At 34.7% G+C, this 18,238-nt stretch overlaps 2 protein-coding genes across 5 annotated transcripts in view; both read right to left on the bottom strand.

The window, feature by feature from the left end:
- phrf1 (PHD and ring finger domains 1) overlaps positions 1-6,610 on the bottom strand; it is a 20,327-nt gene extending 13,717 nt beyond the window's left edge. The window contains exons 1-6 of one of the 2 annotated variants that reach the window (XM_081356367.1): positions 6,362-6,610; positions 5,688-5,826; positions 5,029-5,160; positions 2,624-2,811; positions 669-752; positions 88-218 (exon numbers count right to left, since the gene is read on the bottom strand). In XM_081356367.1, the coding sequence (XP_081212493.1) occupies positions 88-218; positions 669-752; positions 2,624-2,811; positions 5,029-5,160; positions 5,688-5,781 (629 nt within the window). In that variant the 5' untranslated portion in view covers positions 5,782-5,826; positions 6,362-6,610. The remainder of the gene's footprint in view (positions 1-87; positions 219-668; positions 753-2,623; positions 2,812-5,028; positions 5,161-5,687; positions 5,827-6,361) is intronic. The other variant, XM_081356368.1, reaches the window with a different exon arrangement.
- An 8,717-nt stretch (positions 6,611-15,327) lies between these two features.
- rassf7a (Ras association domain family member 7a) overlaps positions 15,328-18,238 on the bottom strand; it is a 42,674-nt gene continuing 39,763 nt past the window's right edge. For all 3 annotated transcript variants that reach the window (XM_081356640.1, XM_081356639.1, XM_081356641.1), the window contains exons 5-6: positions 17,679-17,765; positions 15,328-15,435 (exon numbers count right to left, since the gene is read on the bottom strand). In XM_081356640.1, coding sequence (XP_081212766.1) covers positions 15,404-15,435; positions 17,679-17,765 — 119 coding nt within the window. In that variant the 3' untranslated portion in view covers positions 15,328-15,403. The remainder of the gene's footprint in view (positions 15,436-17,678; positions 17,766-18,238) is intronic.

Genomic DNA, 18,238 nt, shown 5'->3' with positions numbered 1-18,238 from the left:
CATTGGGTCGCAAGTCATCAAATTAGGGACTTACGTCCAAGTCATGCGACTCAAGTCCACAACCCTGGTTTGTCATTAATTTCTTACCCAGCATCACAGCCATCACACAGCAGGAGGCGATCTTCACGGTCTCGTCCCCCGCAAACCTCACAGCTGGTCTGATCCAAGTCCAGTTCCAGCTGTTCCTCGCCAGGTTTCACAGGCTTCTTAACTGCAATCTAAGCACACACAAACAAACTAATACTCTCCCATCTGCTTAACTGAGGCTGATATTATGGTATGTTCATTGTGCCCTTCAAGTGGAGTCGGGAAAATTGTAATTACGATGCCCAAGCACATGAATGACAGAGAAAAGTTATATTTAGAAAGGGGGAAAACTCATAATACACAAGTTTTACATTATAAGCGATATGAAACACTGATCTATAAATCTACAGAGATCAGTGAGCGGGTCTAATAATCACTCAACTTTCACATTTGTGAAACCATGTTGTGATATCATGTATAAAAAAGTGATAGAAATCAATATTTTTCAACATTTTGAATTCAGATGTAGTTATTTGGGTTTATTATTCACAATACATTTCTTTACTTTTACATTTCTTTACTGTATAACACAATGTTGTGGTAATAATAATCCTGATGGACAGATCTGGTATGTAACTCACTGTTTTTTTAACTTTCCCGCCATGGCACTTTCTCAGGAAAATGTTCTCAAAGACTATTCGGTCCACAGGACAGGAGTTGGCATTCTGAAAAAAATAATACAAATAAAAAGTGGCATTATTGTTTATGAACTAGGGTTATTATAGTTAACTAAAACAGTTAAAAAAATGTTGTTACTTGAAACAAAATAAAATGTTAACTGACCTAAATAAAACAACTTCTATAAAAACAACTTATTTTATTTCAGCTAGTTGCTAAGGTAATATTTTTTTAATGATGTACTAAAATGAACTAATACAACTAATTCATTGTATTAAAACTGAAATAAAAATGATATAGGCATTAAAAGAAACACTAATAAAAATGACAAAAACAAGCAACAAAATTATTAAAAATTAAAAAAAAAAAAAACATAAATACAAACAAATCCAAATTAATTAATTCATAAAATGAATAAATAATATTAACTCTGATAGTACGTCAATGATCATCGGGGTCCAAGCAAGGTTGACCCAACTTAAATGGATCTTACGATGTTGTTTTTATAGCAAAGTCCATCTTGAATCTTCACTGAAAGTTAAGGTTTGATCATAAAATGTGTGGACATATATTCAACATTTAAATTTAGAAGAATCGCATGTCATAGGATGTCACAGGACAAATTCAAATGAATGTGAAGATATCATTTTGCAGCTAAAACATTCATCTAAATCTTTTATTGTATTTGATTTTTATGCTCTTTTCATTTTTATAATTTATTTCTATATCCGTTGCCTTATAAACGTATGCTTGCAGTTGTAACACATCAGTGTTTGTTTTATTATTCATTTTATTATTCACAACAATAAATGTCCATTGCTTAAGCTCCATTGCTGAATGTCACTGTTTTCGTCACTGCAGTTTCCCGAACACACACACAAGAAATGAAATGTGTTTAGCCCAAAAATATTTCGTTTTTAACAGTTTTTAATTCTCCTTTTTGAAATTTCTCTCAGATCTGTTTTAACTCCATTGCTGCTTTAACAAGTTGACCCCACAATTGCGTAGCTTAATGAGAGTCTGCAAATTAGTGGCTGAAAAATTAGGTTCAAAACACGTTAATATTTCAATCGTGTTGCAAAAACCCTCTTATCATGATAATATATTTTAAGCAATATCTCATGAAGATTTATATATGATATATGATATACGATATATGACATGACATATAATGACCACTAGGAGGTGCTCTAGGCATATGTTTTCCTTGATTGGGTTTCCCTGAAGAGATACAAGTAAAACAGTGACGCACGTTTGTTGTGTTTTATCGTGAAATGAAAGTTAAGTGTCTTTATTAAAATCAATGGATTATCATTGATTTTAATAATCAATGGATAATGGATTATCAGTGTCCACGGATATAACCGCGATCCACGCATCACTAGTACAAATACATACATTTTTTAATGGTATGCCATTCAGATGTGATGTTTTTAGCCACTGAAATTTGATTGTCTGCTAGCGGTCATGTTTTTTTTTTTTTTTTAGGTATCCGAGTCATATTATAGGATATGTTTCTAGCCCTTAGGGTTCAGAAATCCAAACTGCCACCTTATAGTGCCAAATAGTCACGGACGGGTGTGTGTCAGAGCGTGCGAGTAGCGGTGCTCAATTGGTACCTTTTTGCCAATTCTGGGGTCTCTACAATTTACGGTCTTTGATACACTTTACACTTTGATGCCCATACACTTTTAGGGAGGAAAAATAAGAACATCAGTACAAACACAACTGTGTTCCAGCACTTTGGTGCTTGGACCCCTAATAAAATAACAGTGTTATGAATAAAATTGCATCAACCAAGTTGTTTCCCCAGTATTTGCATATTATGAATAATGCTGAATAACTGTAGAGAATCACCAAATATGGACGAGATCTTAATGTACGAGTTACGTAAAGGGTTTAAGCTTGTCAATCTTACCCTTGACCATTCCAGAATGCAGTCGAGACAGAAGTAGTGTTCGCAAGACTCCGGTGTGGCCACGGGCTGCTCGTGGAAGGAGTTCAGGCAGATGGGGCATTTCTCCGAGTCCTCGTCTGAGCTCAGGTCAGCTGCATCCACAGGAACGTTCCCTGCAGCTCCTTCCAGGACGTTCCCAGAGTCCTCATCTGAGGATACAGGATACAGTCCTCCCGTGTTTGTTTGAAGATTGTGTGGCAGGTCTTATGATTATGCATATTTTAAGGCAAAATGCAAACACATCACTCCCAACGATTAAAGGTCCACATGATCTGATATCTGCTGGAAAGCACTTTTATAAGACTGACATAATATTTGATGGATAGATATGCTTTTGGTTAGATTAGTTTTATATTAGCTTGCATTCATAATGAAATTTAGTCAATAAGAAACGGAAGATGCAATCATTTTTTCTTCTTTATTGTGACGTTTATCCAAATGAAACGGCTTCTCGAAGGAGAAAAAAAAAAAAGTAGTGTAGGACTCGATTTTGTCCATCCGGAATTGATTGATTGTTGTCGTTTGCTAATTGCTCTCACAAGTTGTCATTGTCAAGGGGAGGGGAAGTTAATGGTTTTGATTAAAATATTGATGTGCAAAAGGGTCAATTAAGGGGCAATTTTTATAATTCCCTTTTAAATGTATCTGTGGTGTTGTTTTTTTATGTGAAATATTTAATTAAACCGGTAAAAATTGAACCAGTTACAATCAATCACAATGCTATAGACTGTAACCAATCAAATGTTTTTCAACATTTTTATATTGCAAAGGTGGAACAGAAGCTGCATCTGATAATGCATTTGTGTTTATTTACACAATGTTTAAAGGCCCCCTGAAATCTTTAGCTTTTAGTATGAATATATTAGCCTTAAGGTATTGAATAAGCAGGTGTGTGTCCAAAACAATGACAAAATTCACATTTAGGAGATACAAGCATTCAAAACTTACAGTCTCTCAGTTCCGCTAAAATGGATCACAGATTTTTTTGACGTCACGCAGACTTCAGTTTCTCATCGCATCTTCTGTCCAATCAAATTCTCTCTAGAATCTAAAGCTCCGCCCCCTACGCTATAAACACCACCTGGCTAAAGCGACCATTGACACATCAGGAGCAATATGGGTTGGAGATGTGTGTTCGGTTGCTCAACCCCTCGAGTTTTATTCACGTTTCCAACTGTACGTTGGTTAAGAATGAAATGTCTAGAATTTATTCACACCTCTACTATTGAATCCAGCGTATCATCAGCGCTCGGATTCGCTTCCATGGTGCTGTCAAGTACGACTTGCAGTCTGTGAGGTAAACTAAACGCTATTGGCTGTTTGAAAAGGGGAGGAGCCATTCAATATGTCCCGCTTTAACTTCCTGTTTCAGTGAAAATTACGTCAACGCATCAAACAAAGCTGTGCGTTCCAAGGCACTTCAGTGGGCCCTATAATGCTGTTTAATGTAAATATATGTATGATTATTTCGCTTGATATTAGAATAATGATTATTAATGTTGATTAACAGAAAGTGTTTTTGGGGAAAAAGCACATCATATTTTGGCTACAGAGAAAACAAGCCAAGAACCATTTATACAAGTGTTCATTGCTTTTTACGGATTAGAAAATCAAGACTTCACATTGGTTATTTCAATAGCATGAAAAACAAAACAGTTATTCAAATTGGGAATAAATTATACAAAGAATGCAAGCAAAGAATACCGAAGCGAGTCAAGTTATGTACTTTCACAAAAACTGCCGTTACAATAACTGAAGCGAAAGTACACTGTAAAATGAATCTCTTATTTGCATCTTTTTCTGCACTTTGTTGTTTATGATGAGAGAATTTGTGCGAATGCAGATTCAGAATTCAGTCAGTAATCGCACACTGAACAACTCTGAATCTGATTGGACATTGCATTCATAAGTTGAACAGAAACGTGTGTGCTTGGTTATAATGCTCAACACTGCATATGAAATATGATGCAACATGAGCAAGTCTACAGCAAATGTAATGCCGCAGTCGATAGTACTTTCCTTTCATTTTACATTGCACTTTAATCGTGATTTAGCTGTGCAGGGGCAATTTTGTCCATTTTGGTGGCATTTTTGCCCCAAGCCCCCTTTAATTTCCAACTCTGATGTGCATAGGCAAATAATTTGAATGTATTGAAAAAATAAGAATGTAAATTTGGGTTTTATGGTGACTTTAACACTTAAAGGTAATTAAATCAAAGACATTACTCTGGCAGGTGATTAAATCATTAAATAAATATTATAAGTCAATATTCTGTTTTTTACATTTCAATTCGTTCAATATAATTAACTTGTTAAATTGACAAGCATAAAAAAGTCAATACAAGCATGTTTAAGTTAAATCTTACTTTCACTTTCACCCTCATCTTCCTCCTCCTCCTCCTCCTCTCCTTCAAGGACATCCTCCTCTTCGTCATCATCATCTTCCTCACTGCCTGTTTCTCTTTCCTCTGATTCCCCCTCGTCTTCTGAGTTGTCCTCTGAATTGGAATGACATGCAGGAAGATAAGTCGTGTAAAGTGAAAGAGGAAAGAGAAAGATCATTTTTTTTATATATCAAATGCAATAAAGCCTACTGTATCAAATTTCACATATTTCTAAGGCCTCTAAATTATCAACACGACGACTTTGCTGTAAAACCTGTTGTAGACAATCTACTACATGCTTTCTGTCGTCTGATTGATAATTCATATATTTTTAGCAAGTAAAAGGTCTTGAAGTATACTAATAAAAATGTCTCCCTGGAAGTCATGGCACATGTCTTTTAATGTGAAATCTTTTCTGATTTTCTTTATATTTTCTGATTTTCTAATATTTCAAGATGAAGCAACTTTACTTGATTTATCCATATATCAAGTATGATACAAAACATAAAGGTTCAATATACGGTTTGACTATTTTTTCACATGTCAGACTTAACAGGGTTAAATAGGGACAACATTATTTAAGGCCCACAACACATTAGGCTTCTCTGTGTTGTTCCATTTGCTGACACAAGACCACTAACCGTCATCAGAGATGATGGACATGGCAGGTCTTTTGCCTTTCCCATGGGAGACGTTCCTGTTGATCAGCTCATCCTGGCTGTCCTCCTCATCCATGGTTATGCACTGATTTAATCTAGATATTTTTCAGCACTGAACAACCTGTAGGGCACATAAGCATTATGTAATGTGAACACACTCCAAATGTGACCAAAATTGAAATAGTGTCACACAAACTATTAGTTTATTTTTTTCACGTCAGGCTTAAATGTCCTCTTGATTTTGTAGTTTGAGTCAGATGGTTCAATGCACATAACTCTCAATGCTTCTATTGTACGGACATGTTATTGACTCGATGCTAACAGCTAACATCAAGCCAGCTAATAAAAACACTAGCCTGCTTCATTTTACCTACACATTCCAGGATACTTATAATGAGGTTGTAAACATGAAAAACATTCAATGCAAAACACTAAAAGTCATTTTATTTAGTGAAAGTGAGCCTTGTGCACTTGCACCATAGCTAATGCTAAAGCTAACACGCTATCAGTGTTTCTTGTCCTTAGTCTAAATTTAACTCATCAGCTGTTTTTGTTATATGTACTATCCAGGCCGTATAGAGCAGCTTTTATAGGCGGTAAATGTCTCATTTATTGAATTCATCTGGGAGGTTATAATATTGAGTATTTGTACCTACCCTGTAAGGTTGTGTAAGACATTATTTGTGTTTTGAAGTCCACTCGGCGTTTGTCTTTGACGGTACCGGTAGGAGAAATTACGAATCCTACTATGGCGAGGAATTGCTCATGAATATTAATACAAGTTTCGTGAGGTCCGCCCAATAGGCTTTATTGCAAATTTAACAATTAATTCTACTTGGGTAAAGGTTTTTTCTTATGAATATTAATTAGCAGGTTTACCGAGCAAATTCAGCACGACTAGATTCATATTTAGAGGTTCAAGAAACCCTATTTTAATTGTTAGGATTTTTATTTTTATTATTAGGCTATTATTTGCAATTGCAATTTGGAACCATCAGCCAACACACAATAGACTAACCCAATGTTTTTAATTTATAATAAAACTTTTCATTTTTCCACATGGATTGTAAATTGTAATTGTCTTGCAATACCAAAATCCAAATGATTAGGTTAGAACACATATGACAACATAGCCTACAAACTGCAGCGCATGGGTTATTAAAAATAACAACTGTCCATACTGTTCAGCCTCCACTGATGATTATTTTCATGCATTCTGGCTTTGTGCACTTGTTCAGTCATTCTGATCAGAGGTCATGAGCTGTCAGACATCCTTGGGCTCAGCATCCCAGTTTGTCCCATCATAGCTTTACTGGGAGATATGTCTACATTACCGATTTCTAATCATCTCAAACCATTTTTTTAAATACTGTCCATAGCAAAGAAACCGATTCTACTTAATTGGAAAGACAGTAAAGAATTCCCAATAAATCATTGGCTCAATTATTATAAGTACACTCAAACTTGGAGTAATTAACTGCATTTGGATATAATATAGAATCATTCAAACAAACCAGGTCCCATTTTTCAATACCTAAATAGGAGAACTGATTCCTCTTTGTCATAAACCATAAGAAACTCATAAGGAACATTTTGTGCTGCTTTATATAACATATGTAGCTTATATCCTGTCAGCTTGTGTCGATTACTTTTCTTATCATAATTTAAATTCTACTGCCCTTAAATTTGTTGTCTTCTTTTCCTCTTTTTTCTTTGTTGTCTTTCCAATGTGTCAGTATTTGGCATTAGTATTTTGTATTTGGTATAAATTACAACATACTATTTCTATAATAGATAAATAAGTATTACTTAATATACTGTTCTACAGTTATCTTTAGATTGATGTCATTTATATATTATAATTTTCTATATGCTATACTTTCATTTATTTTCTATGTATGTCAATAATAACAAATTTATATTATTACAGAAAAATGTGTCCTCCTTTCCTCTCCCCTTCCTTATAAAATCCAATTCCAAAACATTAGATATAAACACTTATAATTTATACACTCTCTAAGCTGTCTGGGTCTGGGTCTCTTTTATGTGTACTTTTGTGTATTATTGGTCTCTTTCTTTGTATAAACAGCTATGTCTTGTTAATAATAGTAAAAAAAAAAAAGTATTATTCTGTCGTAAAACTGATCATGCAGACCAAACCGTAAGGCCTAGAGACTTAAAACCTGGCCAGATGGTAGGTCTCAATTTGGGGAGACATTGGCAAGTTATGACCTCAATTGGCCAACAGGAGGCGCTACATCGATCAAAACCGCAAAAAATGCTCCTAACTCCTAGGGCCCTATTTTAACGATCTAAGCTCATGGCCTAAAGCGCACGGTGCACTTTGGGCGTGTCCGAATCCACTTTTGCTAGTTTAATGATGGGAAAAATGGTCGGCGTGCCCGGCGCATGGTCTAAAAGGGTTGTTCCTATTCTCTTAATGAGTAATGGGTGTGTTTTGGGCATAACGTGCAATAAACCAATCAGAGTCTCACCTCCCATTCCCTTTAAAAGCCAGTTGCGCCATGGCGGATTAGCTATTTACATAGCAGAATTTGCAAGCAGAAAAACTGAACGCTTCTCTAGCGAGGAAACGGATCTGCTCATGCGCGAGGTTAAAGCATGCAAGCACACCATCTACAGGACAAAGTGTACTCGTGTTGTGCACCCGCCTATAGGCGCATATTACTAACGCACTCTTTAAATAACAAAAAAAATATTGCGGCATTGACTTTAGACCAGGATTTTGTTGGTCATTGCCTCAGTCTATTTCAGTTGCCTTAAAATAGCAACGCGCCAACAATGCGCCTGAACACAGCTGGTTTTCAGACCAGCAGCCCATGGTGATAAATGATAACTGCGTCAGGCTGAAACTAGCAAAAAATACTTGCGTCGTTCCTGGCGCTGCATTTCACTAAAATGGCTATTACTCTTTAACGCAATGAGATATTTTCAACAAACTTGTTATGCTCATGTACGACGTCAATCTGTGGTGACACAAAAAAATCTGCGACGATTCACCACTTGGTTGCGCTATAATACGAAAAAAACATAAAAACTACGCAAGTTAGTCTGATTGACTTGAAAATTGGCATGCAGTGTCTTTGTCCAAAAACATGGCTGCCACAGAGGTCTGTGCAAAGTTTGAAAGAAAATGGCCACCGGGTGGCGCTATTGTGTTTTACACCCTATATATCATGCAACATGTCACACATACACAATATTCATATCATGTTGAATCTCCTCATTCTGAACAACTTTGCCTCAAGAACCTGTCAATAAAATTGTTCATTAAATATTTGCAATACTTAAAATTTACTCTATCAAACTCCTCGTAAGCCGTTTGTCCAATTTGTTCGAAACTTGACATGCAACATCTAGGGACCCTCTTGGTTTAATGATCGATTACAAATTTTAGATATATCTGGTATTGCCCATTGTGAGTAACATTTTGTGTGCACAAAGTATAAACTGGAGAACAGGTCATTTTGAAGGAATTCTGATGCTCAATTATTTAAACTGAAAAATGAGGCTGTAATGCTACTGTTGTCCACTAGAGGAGTGGAAATCTTTTCGATTTAATCTTTCTATGAGTTTCCAGCATTGGCTGATAAACAAATGCTTAAAACCATTTTTTTTTCTGGTAATACTGTTTTATATAATCAGTTCATGAAGAAATATGTGAAATACTTATAAACCATAAAAATATATTTTCACAATTACACATCCTGATAACATTGAAAAGATATTTGTCTTTGTGTGTGTGTGTGTGTGTGTGTGTGTGTGTGTGTGTGTGTGTGTGTATGTGTGTGTGTGTGTGTGTGTGTGTGTGTGTGTGTGTGTGTGTGTGTGTGTGTGTGTGTGTGTGTGTGTGTGTGTGTGTGTGTGTCTGCTTTAAAACTTATTTGCTTTGAGATTACTGTTAGAAACCAACACTTTCAAAATGAAAGTCAGCCAATGAGTGGTCCTCTGTTGCCATCTGCTGGTTATAATCGTAATTTTGTCATTCTACTTACTAAAAGTTCTTTTCACAGGTTTTGCTTTTGCATTCATATGTAGACCCTTATAAAAACACGTATAACACTTAAAATCCCATTTTGTTCCCATCCCTTCATTTGTACTGAGCTCTGTTTTGACAATTGTGCCACATAATGATTAATGTGAAACCTGAAAATGGTGTTATACAGAGCAGATTTACAGTAAGCCTTTTGTTACATATCATTTATTTTAAATATCCATATCTGCAACTAAATGTCAGTGCATGTGTGTGTAAGCATGCTTAGTGTGTATTAAGTATTATTGTTTAAGCCTTTCATTCTTTTGTGTGTGTTTTAGTATATTCTCCATCATGGATATTTTATGGTGTCAGGCTGTCAGCCCTACATTTTGTGTTGGCCTATAGACCCTAATAACATAGATGGCATGAAGGTCTTAAAAAGCAGCTGAGATATGAAGATATTGCAGCTATATTCAAATGTGAACATATAATTTCAAATGTGGAAGACTGTGACAGGCGCACACACACACCATAAAGTTTGTTTATGTTTTTTGTTTGTTTTTTACAATTTTGTTTACTTCTCTAGCCTTCCCAATAATTTCACAAAACATCATTTATAAATTTACACTATATTTTTTTCATCAGCTGATCAATATGCATTCTCCAAATTGACTGGTGAATTCTGATAGGATTGTTGTCCCTATTCATTTATTTGTTCATTTTAGTCACAGTATTCAAATATTTGCATTATTTACTTTATTTAGACAAGCAGTAAGAGCATGAAAAATGCTCTTTTGTAAAATTCCGTGCATTACCCCAAGAATCTTAATTCACAAAACTTTTGAGGTTGGGGAAAGAAAAAACTATATTTCAATGCAAAGTTTCTCCAAGAGGAAAGCAATACATTTGCAAGAGAACAGAAAAAAATGTAAGCGCCCTCTTTTTCCTATCTAATTGTTTCCCTTTATTGTTAGGGGCTCCCAGGATCCATAGCCTATTCGTTAGTTTATTTGTAAATTAATGTAAATGGAAAACAATTCTAAAATAGAGTTTTCAAAATGACTTTTCGCGCCATCTCTCGTTCTCTCTCAGTCTCTATCGCTCTCGTTCTCTCCCTCTCTCTCTCTCTTCCCCCCTTCTCTCTTTGCATCCTTCGTACGTGCACATCCACACTAGCTTCATGGCTTTACTATACACAGGCGAACAGAGTCCAACCACTTTCAAGACGCGGGTGGAGCTCTTTTTTTTTCAAAAACACGTAAAAGCAATATATAATTGTATCAGCTGAGAAATAGTACATCAGAGTCCACTTGCAAAAATCAAAATGCAAAGTGTAATGCGGATATTACTCGAAATATAACAGAAAAGCGGAAAGTAAGTGGGCCGAAAATGGTTCATTCCTAAAGTACGACGTGCAAAACCGAACGCGCCGCACCCCGCTGTAACACTCAGAACATCCACTAAACGGCATGATGGTCACATACACGCCCCTCTGACGCTGTAATTCGATAATTCCATTTAATAGGCGGGGTTTCAATGAAGGGATCGGCCGACTATTGGCTGACTATCACGTCAATCAAATGCTGTTTTGCATAAGCAGGTCAGGTTGCAGTTGCAGGGGAGTGGGCAGGGTTGGGATAGCTGAACTTCTCCGCTGGTATAGTGTACTATCTTCAATTTAATACTTTATTTGAGAAATTATTTACTTTGCGTGTGTTTTGATAGGACACCATTAAGGAATGTTGGTTTTGCTCTTCTTCGTGTAATTAATGGGTTTACTGGGAAGTTAAGGTGAGTAAGTGTGGCTTTTAGCTCTAATTGTCTGTCAAAATTATTTTTATCAGTTTATTTGAGCATGCGATAAACAGATAACCTTGCATAATTGTATCCTTTAATATTTCAGCTTTATTGTTCTTGTATGAGACATATATAGTGATACATTGACATATTATATTATCATCAACATTTTACCATAAGTGATAAATTAAAAATTGAGACTTATAATGAATCAAAATATGGTTGGAAAATGTCTCATTTTTATGTAACGTTACTAACATATTCAGGCGTTTCATCCATAAGCCACATGGTCGAAGAATAGATTAGATTATTTATAACTCATATAATTATCATATAATAATATAATTATAAGAAAGAATTTTGTATATGCATATCCATCTGTACAGTTATATATTTGTTATATTTATTCAGACATTGGCAGTGATATACTCCGGACTCCATCAGATCTTGTGATTTCTGAAAGCAGGTAAGCCACTGACTAACGCACATTGCGCCTGTTCTCCACTCCACTGTGCGTGTGACAGCGGCTAACCAGCTTTTGGATGTGTGCCTGACTGGGACTGTCCCACTGGAGACTCCCGGACGGATACAGTCACTGGAGGGACACTTTTGGATCCACCGGCCCTCGACAAATCTTTTTGTTCCTGTAACTCAACTGGTAATTCTCTGTGCGTGAAACCAAGCGTGTTGGATTCCCATGAGCACATGTCCCGAATGATCAATGTACAGTAAATGTAAATGTTGAATGGCATCAGACAGTCACAGATCTACAGTAGACATGCGCTTAGTGCTCAGTTTTTAACATGTGTCTCTATATTAAGTTGTTTATATATGCATAATAATGTTACCAATATATTTTGCATGCAACCAGCAGCTCTGAACTTCTGAACTTGTAGGTACAGTAATACAAGTCCAGTTACAGTAGCTGTGGGAGTGTCATTATTTGTCAATCGAAACGACTTTGAATCATGTCCACACGTTTAACAAACAGTGTGATAATCTTCCATTAATTTGTCATTAAACTTTCATTTTGTTCACCCTTTTCAGTTTTGGTTTTGTACAGTATGTGGTTTACACATTTTCCCTTTTCAATATGTTTGAGATTTTCATGATTTGACACTATATAATATTATGGAAATTTAGGCTATATCAAATAAAATATAGAAAATATAAACCTTAAAGTTTCTGTATATATATTATATTTCTAAAAATATAAAATATTTATTTTCTTAAATATAAACATGCTTTTAGCATTGCTTTAGATTTTGCTAAAGTAATGCAATGCAGTATGACAACAAACAAGCTGTTAACACTTCATAAAAATAAATGTAAACAAATGATATAAATAAATAAATTCTAATGTTGAGTATACAAACATGCTTTTAGCAACAAAATATTGATGTTGTAAGATTTTAACTAAAGATACGTTACGTTGTGGTGAAACGCAAAGTTAACAAGTTGTTAACAATTTAAAAGTTGCATTTGGGAGGGGGGATTAATACTTTTTTAGACATTTGATTTGTAAACCTTATATTATATTAAATTATTTAAAAAAATTGCAGTATACACTATATTATTTCATATATATATATATATATATATATATATATATATATATATATATATATATATATATATATATATATATATAGCTTTATAAGAATATATACATATACATTATTTATATATTAAAAATCCTAATGTTTCAAAATACAAATTGTTAGCAACAGAATATTAAAGGTTGTGGTGATATTGTGCTAAAGAAACAAGTAACATGGTATGACACTAAGGTAACAAGTTCATTTTTAAATGTTAAATTTAGTCAAAAATACATCCAGGCTTTGTCTTGAAAAGCACAAATTGCACTTTATGTTACATAAATCTGACTAAATTTAGGTGATAAATGATTACATTTTGGAGTTTGAGTTCCATAAAATGTAAATCCTGCCCCCTAACATTAAATCAAATTCTTTATAATGTATGGCCATTATTGGGGAAAAACTCAATGTAGTAACTGAGAAATCATTACTGTATCTCGTGTGTCTCGGACTGCATTAGTGCCGTTAATGGCTCTGGTCCACTTAAGGGAATTCATCACAGATTAGAGATTTGATTTGATTGAGTCACTTTTGAACCTGCCTTTTTGTTGTGATTAAACCCCCTTGATGTATTAATGTGAAAATGATGAATTAAAAAATGTAATTCTCATTAATGTAAATTCATGAGCATATAGCCACGCCTTTACGTGCGCGTGTGTGTGAATTTATCCTATACAGTAGTTCCTGCTGACAGGCATGAGAGCATTGGAGGCTTATCCACCATGGCTGACGGTTCCTTGATCTTATCTATATAATCCACTTTCATATAGTTATTCATGATATCAAAACAGCTAAGCTAAAAGAGAACAACTCAGACAAACACGTAAATCAATGCTTGGTATTTAAAACCTTTGTGGTGAAGTGGAAGAACAGATCTGTGATATCATAAGTTAAGATGTGCAGAGTTTTTTCCTGTTAGTGGACTAATGAAATTATGACTTCCTTTATAAAAATATGTCTTTATAGATTTTTATACACTATAGGACAGTTCTGGGTTTAGATTAGTGTCTCCTAAACTTAATTCCATACTTAAAACCATATTTGATCAAATCAGATTCATACCATATACGTAACATGAATAGGTGATGATGTAAGAACGTAATAAATAAAAAAAGTTTATTAGAATAAAATAAAAATAATATATTAATATTATGTATATTCAATGTGAAATGTATTGTAGTAAAATATAAGTATACAATATAATGCCTAAATATAACAATAAAAAATATAACTAAATAAAAATATATATTTGTGGAGGTCAGGCCAGCTTAAGTATAACAACACATAATACCAAGAAATTCAGAAAATTAATGTTAATTGTTTTACTCAAAATATCTTAATATAATTTGTAATAATAATAAGTGTAAACTGGACCCCACTGTAAATTCTCAGTGTCGGTTTAGAAAAATTAAGTTTGTTTTATTCATTTTTTTCCATAGTTTTTATTTTTTATTACTCTTTTCCATTTTAGTAGTTATTTAAACCAAATAAAAAAGAAAAGCTGAATAATTAGCTGAAATAAAATACGTTTTTTTGGTAACACTCACACTATTACTTAACTTTAGTTAATCCATTAACTTACAGTGCATGAGAAATGTATTTGTTCATGTTATAAAATTACAACCGTTTCATGTTAGCTCAGGTCCATTAGATAATATTAACAGATAACTTTTGATTTTAATAATGAATAAGTAAATGTTGAAATTAACATTAAGTAAGATTAATAAATGCTTTAGAAGTATTGTTTATTGTTAGTTAATGTAATCTTAACTAATGGTAACCAAATGTAACCTTATTGTAAAATTTTATTTCAGTTTAAGTTTATTTTATTTCAATCACCAACTTTCATGGTTTTAGTTCTAAACTAATAACATGGTAAACTGCAGTTGTGCGATATGAACACTCATGTTAGCCTATAACATGTATATTATTAACCCAGTGTAAGTGTTAGAAAACATTCCCTGTGTTTGCTTTCTCTTAACATCTGAACTTTGTGAATCAGTAATGGAAAGTGAGTCTCTTCGACAAACCATCAAGCGCAAGTCATCTAAGACACAATGCACAGTCTTTATTAAATACATAGACAAAAGTAAAAGTTCTCGAGATAAAATCTGGTAATATTTTACAGTAAATACATGTTTTGAAATGTACCAAAAAGTAGTAAATATATCATTAATATATATATTTATTCATATATACAGGATATATATATATATATATATAACATGAACTGTTATACTGATGCCAGTTAAGATGAATTTAAGCAGAAAGTCATTCTACATCCTTAGCCCTGTGCTTCAGGTTTATTACCGCCAAGACGATTCCCTGGAAGTCAGGACTGCAAGACACATAGAAAAGTACATTGAGTGAGGCTGTTGGGTATAGAAACCATGATAGGTACAAAAATACTTCATCTGTGGAGGTTTCAGACACATTCCCATGCACACAGCAGCCGAGAGAACACAGCGGGAAGCTTCAAACCCAGAGAAAAGCCCAAATGTCTCAAGTGAGTCGCTAAACCAGAAACATACCGACTCAGTCTTATGGATGAATATGTGATATAGCACAAGGCATTGATAATGTGTGGGAAGGATGAATTCGACATCATTGGTTCTTTGGAAATAGCGAATACACACAGAGACGTTCCAACAGTCCAGATACAGACCAGAAAAAAACAACAACTGATCACTGCTAAAACATCTACTGATGATGTTCTTGTCATTTACATGTTCTTGCACAAAGAAAATGTCATCATGGGAAAGTTTCTCCTTAGAATAAGTAGCTAGCCACTGGTTCCACTTTTTAAAAGTCCCAGCTTTGTAATTGTTTGAAAGTATATGAGTGGAAATAGTTTATATTTTTGAATACTTGTAAATGCCATTCGTTCACAATCATATGCCACAAACGTGATGCTTTCAAAATGACTCTTTTATGTACACTGGTCACAATCTTTGTATTAACATTCAGAATGAATAAATGACTGTTTTGGATCATTGTCCACTCGGCACATCTTGTGGACAAATAGTTGTTTAAGGAGACCAGAGATATTAACATGTCACATCATTAGACGTTTTAAAGAGATAGATCACCCGAAATTGAAGATTTTGTCTTGATTTATTCACTCTCATGATGTCCAAACCTATATGATTTTCTTTATTCCGTGGAAAACAAAAGGAGATATTTCGCGAAATGTTCAAGCTGCTGCTTTTCCATTCGAAACCATATAGTAATCAGAGGCAAGATTCACGAAACATTCTTAAAGGGACAGTTCACCCAGAAATCTAAATTCTGTCATCATTTACTTATCCTCATTTCGTCCCAAGCACGTGAGACTTTCGTTCATCTCCATAACACAAATGAAGACATTTAAAATGAAATCTGAGAGAATTTCCCTCCATTGACAGCTACACAACTACCATTTTGACGCTTCAAAAACTTCGTAGAGGCAACCACCCTCCGCTTCGCGTCGGGTGGTTCTTCGCCTCTACGTCGTGCATTAAAATCCTTTAATGCATGGCTAGCCGTGGATTATCCCTTACTTATTATATAAAGTGATTGTGTCTCCAGAAAATTTGGACTAAACCGCTCAATACAAACTTTTTGAAGCGTTAAAGTGGCAGTTGCAGAGACTTTCAATGGAGGGACAGAAATCTCTCAGATTTCATAAAAAACATCTTCATTTGTGTTTCAAAGATGAACGAAAGTCTTAAGGGTTTGAAATGACATGAGGGTGAGTAAATTCATTTTGGGGTGAACTATCCCTTTAAAAATAAAATTCTTCTCAACTGATACACGTCGCTCCAGGTTTGGATTGGAACCCCAAACACATTCAGGTAATGCTGAGTCCAGCTCATCACTGGGAAAACATTCAGTTACATGGAAGAAAGTTATACAGGTTTGGAACCCCAAGCAAAGTAAATGAAAACTGAATTTTTATATATAAGGTGAAGTATCCCTTTAATAAAACACACACTCACAGAGAGAGAGAGTGAGAGGCACTATAAATCAGCGAAACAGGGCTCAAAACCACACAATGTAAGGACACCAAACTGGGACAGAACAGCGTAAAAAAGGAAAGGTGTGTAGAGCTCAAAGGAACACTGCAGAAACACTTTAGTTTGAGAATTTTAAGTCAAATTACATCTTCATAAGCAAAAATATCTCAACTAGACTTAAGTTGTTAGCAGCTTGTCAAGATGTAATTTGAAACCAGCCCACTACCCCTTAAACTAAAGTGTTGAAGAACACAGGTCATAGTAACACTTCTTTATGAAAGGCACTACATACTGACAATGTAATATGTAACATCCATATTTATAGACCCAAGTAGTTAAACAAAATCAGCATATACTGTATATTAATAATACTAATATACAGAGACTGAAGATATATCGGTAATGTTGTGTAAATTAGTTGACGCAATGCCTTTCAGCTAAAGTGCTACAATAATCAGGCATGTTGATGGAAAGAGTGCGGTTAAAGGGGGGGGGGGGGGGGGCACCATGCAGGCACCAGACAGGACTGTCCCGCTGGGGTTGAGGAGCAGGGAAGCAGCAGCGGGCGTCTGTCACACATACACACCCTCAGGGTTCAGGCTGGACACCAGCGGGTGCTGCAGGTTTCGAGGGTGACCAAGGAACTGCTTAGCAGTGGGACGAGGGGGGGAATCTGTGCCAATGAAATATGGGGTCAAATATACAACAGCGACATCAGACGTTCATATAAATACATATATCTGTGCCATTTAATGACCATAGTACTGTACTATTTGTGCGGTATGCTATGTGTATTCATGGAATAACAAAAAGAAATGAAGTGTACAACCAAAAATCATTAAAAGAAATGCTGTATCCCACAATGCAACGCACTTTCCATTTCCAGCTGATTACTCTAATATTTAAATCCAAGAAGATTACCAAATGCTATATTTTGAATTAAATCAATCAATTAAATCATAATTGGGTAATATAACAACAAAGTGAAACAATTTACCATTACATACTGCATACTGATTCACATGTTCAGAATAGGGATAATATGAAAATTTTGGCTGTACCGATAACCGATAATTCTTTATATTTGAAAGCCGATAACTGATATATTGGCCGATAAATCTAAATCCAAATCTTTATATAATTTTT

Source organism: Scardinius erythrophthalmus (genome assembly GCF_964197995.2).
Source record: "Scardinius erythrophthalmus genome assembly, chromosome: 24".
Classification (NCBI taxonomy): domain Eukaryota; kingdom Metazoa; phylum Chordata; class Actinopteri; order Cypriniformes; family Leuciscidae; genus Scardinius; species Scardinius erythrophthalmus.
The sequence above is the reverse complement of the archived record's forward strand: the minus strand, read 5'-3'. Positions and strand labels throughout refer to the sequence as shown.